The 14,058-nt window shown below is 44.3% G+C and overlaps 2 protein-coding genes across 5 annotated transcripts in view; one reads left to right on the forward strand and one right to left on the reverse strand.

The window, feature by feature from the left end:
• Nucleotides 1-14,058, reverse strand: part of MTCL1 (microtubule crosslinking factor 1) — a 123,590-nt gene that overhangs the window by 82,089 nt on the left and 27,443 nt on the right. The gene's annotated exons all lie outside the window — the stretch shown is intronic.
• LOC132347786 (large ribosomal subunit protein eL33-like) lies at nt 9,063-9,401 on the forward strand. Its single transcript, XM_059894603.1, has one exon. The coding sequence runs from the start codon at nt 9,063-9,065 to the stop codon at nt 9,399-9,401; it is 339 nt and encodes a 112-aa protein (XP_059750586.1).

Genomic DNA, 14,058 nt, shown 5'->3' on the forward strand with positions numbered 1-14,058 from the left:
AATCCCACTCCTAGGCATATATCTGGAGAAAACCATAATTCGAAAAGATACATGCACCCCAGTGTTCATTGCACCACTATTTATTACAGTAGCCAAGACATGGAAGCAACTTAAATCTCCATCAACAGAGGAATGGATAAAGAAGATGTGGTACATATATACAATGGTATACACTACTCAGCCATAACAAGAATAAAATAATGCCATTTGCAGCAACATAGAAGGACCTAGAGATTATCATACTAAGTGAAGTAAGTCAAACAGAGAAAGACAAATATCATATGATATCGCTTATATGCAGAATCTTAAAAAAATGATACAAATGAACTTAGTTACAAAACAGAAATAGACTCACAGAGTTAGAAAACAAACTTATGGTTACCAAAGGGGAAAGGTGGGGCAGAGGGATAAATTGGGAGTTTGGGATTGACATATACACACTGCTATATTTCAAATAGATAACCAAGAAGGACCTACTGTATAGCACAGGGAACTCTGCTCAATATTCTGTAGTAACCTAAATGGGAAAAGAATTTGAAAAAGAATAGATACATGTGTATGTATAACTGAATCACTTTGCTGTACACCTGAAACTAATACAACATTGTTAATCAACTATACTCCAATATAAAATAAAAATTAGAAGAAATAAACAATATACTTCTTTGGGATACAAAGAGTTGGCAAACTATAAAGAAAAGCAAGGAAAAAAATAGAATTCAAGATAATGTTGACCTGAGGGTGACAGATTATCTTACATGGATTGTCAAACAAACTGGTAACATTCTACTGCCTAAGATGAGTATTCTTTTTACTTTCTTCTTTAAATTTTATATATATTATATGTAATATATACACATGTATATATACATATATGTATACATATTTTAAATATATTATTTTTCTGTATAATATAGTTTGTAATGTTTTTTAAAAATAGCATTTGCAAAAGATAATGAGTTTAGTTTACAACTAAGACGCTCCAAATCTCAAACCCTCTCACATATTAGGAGGTGACTTTGTCCCTCTGATCCTTTGTGAGCAGCCCAGACCTCTCCCCAGCTCTTATCCCCTTGTGGATCATGGGATTAGTGGAGACCGAAGACCACGGCTGGACAACTTCTGTGGGGTTGGCTGCCCTGTTCTGGGCCCTGCACAGGCGTCAGAACAAGGGAACCTATGAGGCTGGGTTGGGGAATGAGGGACTCTTCAGATTTTCAGTGCAGCCCAGCCCAGAGCCTTACGAAGATTAAAAGGAACAGAAAACAATATGTGAGGGCCCTGGTCTTTGACAAAGGGGCTGCTGTAGCTTTTCACAGAACCTGACAGATATTACACCAGGGTTCAAATGGGTCATACACACATCGGAGTTCAATTCTTTTTAAAAGTATCCAAGCTTGTTAAAGAAAAAACAAAACAGACAGAAGGAATGTGCCAAAGACAATAAAAGAAATACAGGATTCAGTCCCAAGAAACAGCAGGAGGTAGGGAGAAGAATGGGGACCAGGTGAAGTTTTCATCTTAGAATTTCCACGTAAATCTTCTGATGTGTTTGAACTGGGCAATTTATCAATACAATAAAAAATCATGCTCTGAGGGGATGAGAAAAACATGGTGCCCCTTAGAGACGGCAAACAGGAGTTACAAAAGTTTAAAAGACTTGAAAAGGGCTTCCCTGGTGGCGCAGTGGTTAAGAATCCGCCTGCCAAGGCAGGAGACACGGGTTCGAGCCCTGGTCCGGGAAGATCCCACATACCGTGGAGCAATTAAGCCCATGGGCCACAACTACTGAGCCTGTACTCTAGAGCCGGTGCTCCGCCACAAGAGAAGCCACTGCGATGAGAAGCCCGTGCACCACAACGAAGAGTAGCCCCTGCTCGCCACAACTAGAGAAAGCCCGTGCACAGCAAAGACCCAATGCAGCCAAAAATAAATAAATAAATTTATTTATTAAAAAAAAAAAAAAGGCTTGAAAATACCAATGATACTGCAATCTTCCTTGAAAAAGGAAGGAATAATACATTCTGGAAAATGTATTATTGCTCCATCACTGGAGGAAAATGTGAGCTGGCAGAATGGTATAACGGAAAAAGAACACCAGGCAGGAAACCGGAGATCTGTTAGGGAACTACACCCACCCAGCATGTGGTATGTGGTAGGAAGGGTATGGATGGGCTGGGTCCTCTGACACCTGGAGGTGTGAGATTCTCAGCTCTGCCACTTACCTGTGACACACGGCAGGCTGACAGAGGGCAGGCTTGTCAGCCGTGAGCCTCGGTTTTCTTATCATTAAAGTGGGAACATAAAAATGCCCACTTCAAAGGGTGGTCGTGAAGATTAGACAAGCATTGGAAGCATTTAATACCCAGTGGTGCATAATAAATGTTATGCCCCAGCCCTCAATTTCCCAACTATGCAATTGCAGGAAGGAATAAATGAGCTCTAGCCTCACCAGCTCTAAACTTGTTTGCCTGCTGCCATAGGCAGAACAATTCCCTCCTCCCCCAAAGGCCCGCTTCCTTAATCCATGGAACCTGCGACTGCATGATGCCACATGCCAAAGGGTAATTACAGTTGCTAATCAGCTGACCTTGAAATAGGGAGACTCTCCTGAGTTATCCCAGTGGGCTCTATGTCATCAGGGTCCTTGGAAATGGAAGCAGGAGAGAGATTCCTGCCATTGCTGGATCTGAAGATGCAGGAAGAGGGTTTGAGCCCAGAAATGAGGATGTGCCTGGGGGCTGGAAAGGGCAAGGAAATGGATCCTCTCCTAGAGCCTCCAGAAAGGAACAGAGTCCTGAAAAACCTTCATTTTAGCCAGCGAGTGACTTACTTCTGCTGCAGCCCCCCCGGGAGGAGCCAGACAGGCAGCAATGGAAGCAGCTCGGAGCAGGGGCGAGGGAGCCTCCCCTGAAGAGCACGGCCAGGCCCCGGGACACAGGACCCGGCTCCCAGCTCCTCCAGCCAGCCTGTTGCAAGAGCCATTTAACTCTCCATTAACCCGATGTGATGAGCACAGAGAAATGAACTCCCGGCAGGAAGCGCATCGCAATTTACGGCACCCGCTAACTGATGTGCAAGTTCCTACCGCGTGGGTCGAGAGTAAACCATTTGTTTGCTTACTTCCCTCACACCCTTCCCGGACGGTGGGTGCATCGGGCCTTCTCCTCTCGTCTCCTGCAGTTTTCTATTCAGCTGTTATTCCACTGACGTTTCCCATCCCGCAGTCTTTTCTCAGTTGTGCGGTTTGCCATCAGCAACCCATATCATTTTTGCAGACCTGACCGAGGTTTCACAACAAAAATCCCACGACCCTCCAACCTTCCACTCATCCCACTTCGAAATGTTCGCCCAAAGCAAGTATCCTCCCGCATGAGGCGTGCGGTGAGAAGACCACTCAGTTGGCACTTGAGAAAACCCTGGTCACGTCGCTTAACTGTTCTGGGCCCCAACACTGTCCTCTGCAAAAGAGGAGATGGTCTGGGACTGCTTCGTGGCGAGAACACTGCTTCTGGGGGGTGAAGACCTAAGAGGCAGAGACCTGCTCTGATGCTCCGTTTTTAACTTCACTGACCAAATATGAGAGCAACTTCTGGCCCAGGCACCACCTCGGCGCTCAGGACACAATGACAGCCACGGTCCCTGCCCTGAGCAAGCTCACTCTCTGCAGCCGCAAGGCTCTCGCAAGGAACTGTCTTAGGTTACACGCCTTCATCTCCTTGGGCTCGGGGGCATCTGTCCCATGGGGGTGATGAAACAGTTCCCCGCACAGGGGCTGAAAGGTGCAAATAAACCCCAAGCATGAAGCACTATCTCGAAATGGCCATTATCTTATTTGTTAAGGATTTCTCATACTTGAGCAGGTTTCTGCTTCCCTGAACGCAGTAAGAGAGCTCTAAAGACTGGACTTTGGTTAATGGAAAAAACAAGCCAGATGGAGGTGAGTGAGTGAAAGAGCAACGTACAACTATTTCTTTACTAACCAGTTACTAGGACACATTCGCCTCCAAACTCGCTCAGCAGAACAGGCTCCGGGAGACGCTCAGTTGTTTTCCAAGGAGATGGTTGTTTTCATAAGCCAGAGACAAGCTACGTTACTCCCCCCTCCTCTTTACAATCACAGCCGTCGGGGGCGACCCTCCGTCCAGCACATCCACGTGCACACAGCCCTCCCTGACCAGACTTCACCAAGATAAATAATGCTCTCGCCCGTTCTTGAATCACTCTGACCTCTCTGACAGATGCTGGCGTGCATCTCTGGAACATGTGTCCTTAATAACAAGGGAAGAAACATCCCAGGCAGCGTAGGATCTCTTATAGACGCCACAGAGACGCAGAGGGATTTCTACAGGAAGGCACGTTCATGCTCCTGGCAGGCAGCCCTCGGTCACTGCCTCTCCCCTACTGTGCACACACCCCAGTCCTGCCGGCGAGCCTGCCTCCCGGCAGCTGCCCTCTGCCTCCCCTTACAGTTGCCCCCACCCCTTAGCTCCCACATTTCAGGGATGTTTTCTCAGATGCGCAGGACATGCGCTGAAACCCACCAGTTCCAGGCTTCTGCGGTGTCTTCCACGAGTTAACTGGACCCTCCCTCCAACACAGCACCTGGTGCTGAGGTTTTCCTCTGTGATGTCTCGCTCCGTGGAGCATGGTCTGTGGATATGCTGTAGCGGCAAGAGCCAGGCAGGGTAGAAGTTGGCCAAGAAGGACTCGGTGAGCTTCCCTCCCGACTCTCAAAGCACCGTGTTCTACTCACCCACGGACCAGGTCAGTCCAACCTGACTTGAAAAGGCAGCTCTTGGGCAGAATGTGTTCGGGGGCGGGGTGTTGCAGGGCAAGCTCACAAGGGGCAGCTCTAGTTCCCGTTCCAAAAGCAAACGAAACGCCATGCCTTCATTCTCTGCAAATGGTCCGCCAGATTTCCCAAATCTCCCAAGGTAGTTTTCTAATTATTTGTGTTTACTGGCCAACTTGTCTCCAAGTATTAAAGACTAGCTCCTCAAAAATCATGCTATCGACCCACGGGGCTTTGCATTAAGAGTACCTATAGTGCTGGGAGAACTGGACAGCTGTATGTAAAAGAACGAAATTAGAACACTCCCTAACACCATACACGAAATAAACTCAAGATGGATTAAAGACCTAAATGTAAGACTGGAGGCTATACATCTCCTAGAGGAAAACAGAACACTTTTTGACATAAATCACAGCAACATCTTTTTGGATCTGCCTCCTAGAGTAGCGAAAATAAAAACAGAAATAAACAAATGGGACCTAATTAAGCTTAAAAGCTTTTGCACAGCAAAGGAAACCATAAACAAGACGAAAAGACAACCTACAGAATGGGAGAAAATATTTGCAAATGATGCGACCAACAAGGGATTAATCTCCAAAATATAAAAACAGCTCATACAGCTCAATATCAAAAAACCAACAACCCAATCAAAAACCGGGCAGAAGACCTAAATAGACGTTTCTCCAAAGAAGACATAGAGATGGCCAAAAGGTACATGAAAAGATGCTCAACACTGCTACTTATTAGAGAAATGCAAGTCAAAACTACAATGAGGTACCACCCCACACCGGTCAGAATGCCCATCATCAAAAAGTCTACAGATAATAAATGCTAGAGAGGGTATGGAGAAAAGGGAACCCTCCTACACCGTTGGTGGGAATGTAAATTGGTGCAGCCACTATGGAGAACAGTATGGAGGTTCCTTAAAAAACTAAAAATAGAACTACCATACAACCCAGCAATCCCACTACTGGGCATATACCCTGAGAAAACCAGAATTCAAAGAGTCATGTACCAAAATGTTCATTGCAGCTCTATTTACAATAGCCAGGACATGGAAGCAACCTAAGTGTCCATCAACAGATGAATGGATAAAGAAGATGTGGCACATATATACAATGGAATATTACTCAGCCATAAAAAGAAACGAAATTGAGTTATTTGTAGTGAGGTGGATGGACCTAGAGTCTGTCATACAGAGTGAAGTAAGTCAGAAAGAGAAAAACAAATACCGTATGCTGACACATATATATGGAATCTAAGAGAAAAAAAAAAGGTCATGAAGAACCTAGGGGTACGACAGGAATAAAGACACAGACCTACTAGAGAATGGACTTGAGGATATGGGGAGGGGGAAGGGTAAGCTGTGACAAACTGAGAGAGTGGCTTGGACATATATACACTACCAAACGTAAAACAGATAGCTAGTAGGAAGCAGCCGCATAGCACAGGGAGATCAGCTCGGTGGTTTGTGACCACCTAGAGGGGTGGGATAGGGAGGGTGGGAGGGAGGGAGACGCAAGAGGGAAGAGATATGGGAACAGATGTATATGTATAACTGATTCACTTTGTTATAAAGCAGAAACTAACACACCACTGTAAAGCAATTATACTCCAATAAAGATGTTAAAAAAAAAAAAAAAAAAGAATCTGCCTTCCAATGCAGGGGACTCGAGTTTGATCCCTGGTCGGGGAACTAAGATCCCACATGCTGCAGCGCAACTAAGCCCCCTGCCCTGCAACTACTGAGGCCGTGCGCTCTGGAGCCTGCCTGCCACAACTAGAGAGAAGACTGCACACCACAGTGAAGAGCCCAAGTGCCACAACTAAGACCTGATGCAGCCAAATAAATAAGTAATTTTTTTAAAACATGAGAAGGCAACCTACTGAATGAGAGAAGATATTTGCAAATCACATTATCCATCAAGGGGTTAATATTCAAAATATATAAAGAACGCATACAACTTGACAACAACAAAACCCCCAAACAACCTGATTTTTCAAATATGCAGAGGACCCAATAGACACATGAAAGATGATCAACGTCACTAATTATTACGGAAATGCAAAGCAAAACCACAATGAGATATCACTTCATACCTATTAGAATGCCTATTCTCAAAAAGACAAGAAATAACAGGTGTTGGTGAAGATGTGAAGAAAATTGTACCCTCATACACTGTTGGTGGGAATGTAAATTGGTGCAGCCACTTTGGAAAACAGTATGGAGATTCCTCAAGAAGTTAAGAATAGAACTACCACACAATTCAGCTATTCCACTTCTGGGTATTCATCTGAAGAATACAAGAACACTAATTTGAAAAGACAGATGCACCTCAATGTCCTCAGCAGTGTTATTTACAACACTCGAGATATGGAAATGAACTCATAGACACAGAGAACAGATTGGTGGTTACCAGAGGGGAAGGGAGCTGGGGGTGGTTGAAATGGATGAAGAGGGTCAAGTGTATGGTGATGGACAGTAACTAAACTTTGGGGGATGATCACTTTGTAATGAACATAGATGTTGAATGATAATGTTGTACACCTGAAACTTATATACCAATTTTACCTCCATAAAAAAAGAAGGAAAGGCAGAAAGGATATTTTATAGATTTCACAAATGATCATTGAAATTGATGTGAAATAAATGTAGACGGATTTTTGAATAAAAAAAAAGATGTGCTGAATATACATATACAATGGAATATTACTCAGTCATAAAAAAAACTAAAATAATGCCATTTCCAGCAACATGGATGGACCTAGACATTATCATACTAAGTGAAGTAAGCCAGGCAAAGACAAATATCATATGATATTGCTTATATGCGGAATCTAAAAAACAAGATACAAATGAACATATATACAAAACAGAAATAGACCCACAGACATAGAAAACAAACTCATGGTTACCAAAGGGGAAAGGACTGGGAGGGATAAATTAGGAGGTTGGGATTAACTGATACACACTACTATATATAAAATAGATAACCAACAAGGACCTACTGTATAGCACAGGGAACTATATGCATTATTTTTTAATAACCTATAATGAGAAAGAATCTGAAAAAGAATATAAATATATATACATACACATATGTATATATATATATATATATATATATATATATATATATATAACTGAATCATTCTGCTGTACACCTGAAACTAACACAACACTGTACATCAACTATACTGCAATTAAAAAATAAATAAATAAAAGAGCACCTATAAAAAATAACTTTGCAAGAGAAAACCAAAATCGCCTACTCGCTCACTCTTTGAGTTTCCTTCTTTAAACTGGGGACAAAAATACATCTGTAAGACCCATAAATGCAAAGACTTATTAGTATATAGAGTAACTTAGCTAGAATGACAATATTGCCCTATAGCAAATGGTTAATGCATAAAATTATCTTTTAAAAACTGCACTAGTAAGCTCAGAGCAGAGGGTTCCTAAGCTTTTTAGTCGGATGGCGGTGGCGGCTCCAGTGAATAGCTACAGACAGAAAAGAAAGTCCTCCAGTATGGGAAAGGGAGACCAGGCAAAACGTTTTTGGAGGGAAATGCTGTTGACTATGAAACTGACTAAAACTGTTATTTCATGAAGAGCATTAGAGGTGAAATAAGAAAAGTGAAATATATTTATTCTTTTAGACCAATGCACTCCAGTAAGATTTACACGGTGGCCGCCTCGGAGAGCCTGTATTTCGGGGACACAGATCTTCACTTCCAGAAGCTCCGACTGAGACCTTCTGCTACCAGTCTCTGCGTCATCAGCTATGCCTGCCAGACACTGCCGGGCAATTGGACCCAGACATCAACAAACATACCCTGAGCTAGACAGGCTGGGCCACCACAATCAGTAAGAAATGAGAACACATTGCAAGTCCCAAGGTGGATAAATAAGAAGAAATCCACATATAGGACATTTGTTCTGAGTAAATCCTAAGAGTTCTCATCAGAAAAAAAAATATTTTTTTTGATTTCTTTAATTTTATATTTATATGAGGTGATGCGTGTTTACTAAGCTTACTGTGATAATCATTCCATGATATATGAAACTTTGGGGGCAAATAAGTGGGGTAGGCTCGGCTATATGCCTCAACGAGGCACTGGTGTGGCTCCGAGGCTCCACCAGCTAATGATTTCTATGGATTCCAGCAACAGGGAGGACAGGATGGAGGAGATATGGGACTGACGGTGCTGGTCCCCTGACCTCCGAGAATGGGTGCTCCAGCCTGCTGGGAACAGGACTTCTAAAATGACAAATATGTCTGGAAGGCTGTGGTCCAAGGCCATTTTTGCTGACTATAAGCAGGGTGTACGGAACCAGAGGGAGCACACAGCTCTCCTGAAAACTGAAGGTGTATATGCTCGAGATGAAACTGAATTCTATCTAGGCAAGAGATGTGCTTTTATGTACAAAGCAAAGAACAACACAGTAACTCCTGGTGGAAAACCTAAAACCAGAGTAATCTGGGGAAAGATAACTTGCACTCATGGAAACAGTGGCATAGTTTGTGCCAAATTTGGAAGCAACCTTCCTGCTAAGGCCACTGGACACAGAATCCGTGTGATGCTGTACCCTTCAAGGATTTAAACTTACTGAAAAGTAGATAAAACTGTGGACTTGTTCTCTTGTAAAAAAAAAAAAAAAAATGATATAAGTCAAATCATTATGCTGTATACCTTAAACTTATACAGTGCTGCATGTCAATTATATCTCATTAAAACTGAAATAAAAGTTACAAAAAAAAAGAAATCCACATCAAGATGAATCACTGCAAGTGAAACTGCAGTGGTAACAGAAAAACTTAAAAGGAACCAGAGGGAAAGTCAGATTACCAGCAAAGAACAACAATTAGGCTGACAGTTGCTACAATGGCAACAGATATCAAAAAATAATGGGGGCTTCCCTCATGGCGCAGTGGTTGAGAATCTGCCTGCCAATGCAGGGGACACGGGTTCGAGCCCTGGTCTGGGAAGATCCCACATGCCGTGGGGCAACTGGGCCCGTGAGCCACAATTACTGAGCCTGCACGTCTGGAGCCTGTGCTCCGCAACAAGAGAGGCCGCGATAGTGAGAGGCCCACGCACCGCGATGAAGAGTGGCCCCCGCTCGCCACAGCTAGAGAAAGCCCTCGCACAGAAACGAAGACCCAACACAACCATAAATAAATAAATAAATAAATAAATAAAAATAAAATGACTAAAAAAAAAATTTTTTTAAAAGGAAAAAATATAGTTAAAAAAAAATAATGGAATTGTATCTTTAGAAGTGCTGAGGAAAACAACTGTTAACCTAAAATTCTCTACCCAATTAAATTACCATTTGAGAGTATTTTTTAGATAGACAAAGGCCTCTCTGCAGAGATTACCTCCTACTTATGCTTACTGAAATAACACTAAATGCATCCCAGCAAGAAGAAACAGAACCTGGAAAGAAAAGTGGTAACCAAAGTTGGTAAATTTAGATCTAAAAGGTGAATTAGCATAAGTACTTACAATTAAAATAAAATGGAAGCTTAACATGGGGTAGCGGGGATTTGACACTAAATTATTTTCAGCAAGTCACAGTGTCAGAAGGAGTCTGTGTCCTTCAGGAGAATGGTAAATACACTTTTAAGTATGTTTGTTAAAATTTGCAAAGAACAGAGATATAAAGTCTAAACCAACAGAGAGAGAATTAAAAAAACAAGCCCAGTATTTTTGATGGAATGCAGGAAGGTTAAAAAAAGAAGAAAAAGGGCTTCCCTGGTGGCGCAGTGGTTGAGAATCTGCCTGCTAATGCAGGGAACACGGGTTCGAGCCCTGGTCTGGGAAGATCCCACATGCCACGGAGCAGCTGGGCCCGTGAGCCACAACTACTGAGCCTGCGCGTCTGGAGCCTGTGCCCCGCAACGGGAGGGGCTGCGATAGTAAAAGGCCCGCGCACCGCGATGAAGAGCGGTCCCCGCAACGCGATGAAGAGTGGCCCCCACTTGCCGCAACTAGAGAAAGCCCTCGCACGAACCAAAGACCCAACACAGCCAAAAATAAATAAATAAATAAATAAAGTAGCTATAAAAAAAAAAAATTTAAAAAAAAAAAAAAAGAAGAAGAAAAAAAACATGGTGGCAGGAAAAGTAAATAACATAGCGGAACAAGTCCAACTCTAAGTGCAATCACAATAACTCTAGATGGAACAAACTCACTTATTAAGATAAACGTGGATTACCTCTCACACACACTCAGCCTTAAACTGCTTAAAACATGACACAGAAAAGTTGAAAACAAAAAAGTAAAAAAATTATACCAGCAAACAATACTGCAAAGAAAGCCAATGTAGCAATATTGGTACAATGTGATACTGAGAGCAGCATCAGACACATTGGAATCCAAGGCAAAAGCACTAACAGAGATAATGCATTTAATAATAGAAGAACCACCTACCAAGTTATGATAATCGTGAATTTTTATGCATCCAATAATAAAGTAGCAAACACTTTCCCAAACCAAATTCACTTTATTCTGCTGAAATGGCCCCAAAAGCAAGAGACAAGAAAGCCAACCCACTGGTCAGATGGGCCCACTGGTGGGACGTATCACGGCCTTGAGTGAGTTTGATCATTATAAAAGAATCATTATTTTAATTACAGAAATGAGACTATTTGGGGGAGTTAAAAGTGAACAGAAGGCTATGTATTATTCAAGAGTGGCCATAGAAATTATAGATCTAGATTTCATTCAAGAAGCAAGGAAGGACTAGACCCATAAGATAAATTAGAAGTAGGCAATTGTGGGGAGTAATCAACTATTTTATGTTTTCCCATTTGTTTAATGTAAAAGTCATATTTTTATATACATTAAATTCAAGAGTGTCCTTTTATTCCCTTTTTAAAAATTAAAAAGAAATTTTTTGGCCTCTCCACGAGGCATGTGGGATCTTAGTTCCCCAGCCAGGGATCAAACCCGCACCCCTTGTAGGGAAAGCACGCTGGACCACCAGGGAAGTCCCAAGAGTGTCCTTTTACTGACAGTGTGTTCAGTTGAATGAAACAAAGTCCCAGTGCTCGGGTGGGTGGTTTCAAAGTCCCCATGAGAGGCTCAGAGGCTACCAGGAGGACAGGAGACACTGACCACACAGCCACCCTGCCCCCTAATGCGGGTTCCTGTCCCACTTGTCACCTGGAGAACCAGAGTCGCACACGAACAACACAATCCACAACAGCTAGAAGCATGCACGCTGAAGATGAGCAAAAGAGGGAAAGGACAGAAGAGAAAAAAGACAACTCAAGGGGCAGAGAGGGGCAGAGCAAATTTGACGAGTGGCAGGTTCCAACGAACCTGAGAGAGATGAATCCACTGTCATGAGCAGGCTGGAATCCAGCCTCTGATGTGCTTTAGGAAAACTATAATTAACGGCCAGGAAACCCCATGGTCATGGCCCTTTACGACTGCTGTGGTCAGAAACACACAACTCGAGGCTGGGCACCGACTCACGCCCGAGGGCAGTTACACGCTGCTGCCCGTCTTCTGGGCCTCTGCTTCAATGGAAAGAGGTCACTCCAAGGCTTCCTCTTCCCCAAACGCCTATCCTGCAAACTCTTATTTTACCCTTTGTTAATCTCACCAACCCACAGCTCCACTCCTAGGTGGGAACTATTTAGCTACGATTACAGAGATGCTCCAGACGCAACATCCTCTCAGGGCAGTGATGGCAGCTGATCTAAAAGCACCGGGAAGTTTTACAAAACACAGATGCCTGAGAAACAGAATAAAACAAACCCCTCAGATGCCTGGGTCCCACCCCCAGATGTTCTGATGCAACTGGCCAGGGGGTGGCCTGGCATCCGGGTTTGTAACCTCCCCAGGGATTCTTCTACCAGGCAGCTGGGGGCGAGTGTCACAGGGCTCAAGGGCTCGTCCTCAGCACGGGTTTACAAGACCCCTTTCACCTCCTAATAAAAGCCGAGGAGCAGGGCGCACCTTATTCCCTGCTCTGAGCACTGCTGGTCTCTAATCCTCCTGCACTGAAAGACCCAAACATCTACCCTCCTCTCCCATTTCAAAGGGCACCTCTGAAGATGTTTGTCAAGAGGTTGAGAGCAAAGGCGAACGAGCAGTGTCTGCTTTCTGCACATCGTGTCACCAGCCTGCCCCTGGGAAAATCTAATAATTAGCTGAGCTCAGACGTCACTGGGGTGGCTCAGGAGGGGGATGTGAGCCCGTACAGAGCGAGAAGGGAGATGAGAAGGCTTCCGGAGGTACCAGAACAACCTATGCAGCCCCTCACAATCATGTCAAACCATCCCGCCCTCGAGAGGAAGAACAGGACTCCGCTGTCAAGGCCAGGGGCACGTGGACAGCACCACACGCCCATCTGGTCGCAGGGATGCTTCCCTCGGAAGCTCCAGGGGAGCTGGGGGGAGAGATATCCGGCCAGCCTGTGCACGTGGTGTCTCTCCCCCAGCCGGTGGTGCTCAGCTGGGGGTGACTTGGGGCCCCTCCCCATAGACACTGGCACAAATGGAGGGTTGTTCCTGGCATCCAGTGGGTGGAGACCAGAGATGCTGTTACGCATCCTACAGGGCACAGAGTGGCCCTCCCGCGGCAGAGTTATCCAGCCCAAAACACCCGCAGAGCCGAGGCTGAGAAACCATCTCCGAGCGATGGCTCAGCAGTGATTCGTCGGGCAATCCCAATGTGCAATGTTATACGACAATGTGAGGGTTATGCGACACCTGGGCCCCATCACTTAGTGACCCTGTGAGTTACCTGGTTTAAAAATAAATCCAAACCCAAACCCTACACAAGAGAACCCTTGGAAACAACAAGAAACTCCCAGCGACACTTCAAAGTTGAAAAGGAAGCGAGAGGCCCAACCACGGACTCAGTTGGCCAGAAGGAAAGCATCTCATTTCACCCAGCGAAGTTCCTCCGACTCCTCCGGGAGGAGCGTGAAAAGCTCTCGACCATTAAGAGTGTTTTAAACACGTGCATTAGACCCAGACAGACAGGCACCTGTTGCATAAAATTACATCAACTTTAAACTGTCCTGTTTCCTAGGAGTCACAAAAATAATGGAGGATTTTTCAGAAGTGACTTTGTTTCACTCATGAAAAACATTGTTGCTAATCCACGTGAATAAGCACAGATGATGGAACATCCACAAGCCTCTTCACAGCCCCCTCCCAGCGCCTTGACCAATAGTCCCTTGGGCGGGGGGTATGGAAACGGTACCCGGTGCCGCAATGTCCCACCCCTGATTTCCCCCA

This window comes from Balaenoptera ricei, chromosome 14, assembly GCF_028023285.1.
Source record: "Balaenoptera ricei isolate mBalRic1 chromosome 14, mBalRic1.hap2, whole genome shotgun sequence".
NCBI classification, from domain to species: Eukaryota; Metazoa; Chordata; class Mammalia; order Artiodactyla; family Balaenopteridae; genus Balaenoptera; species Balaenoptera ricei.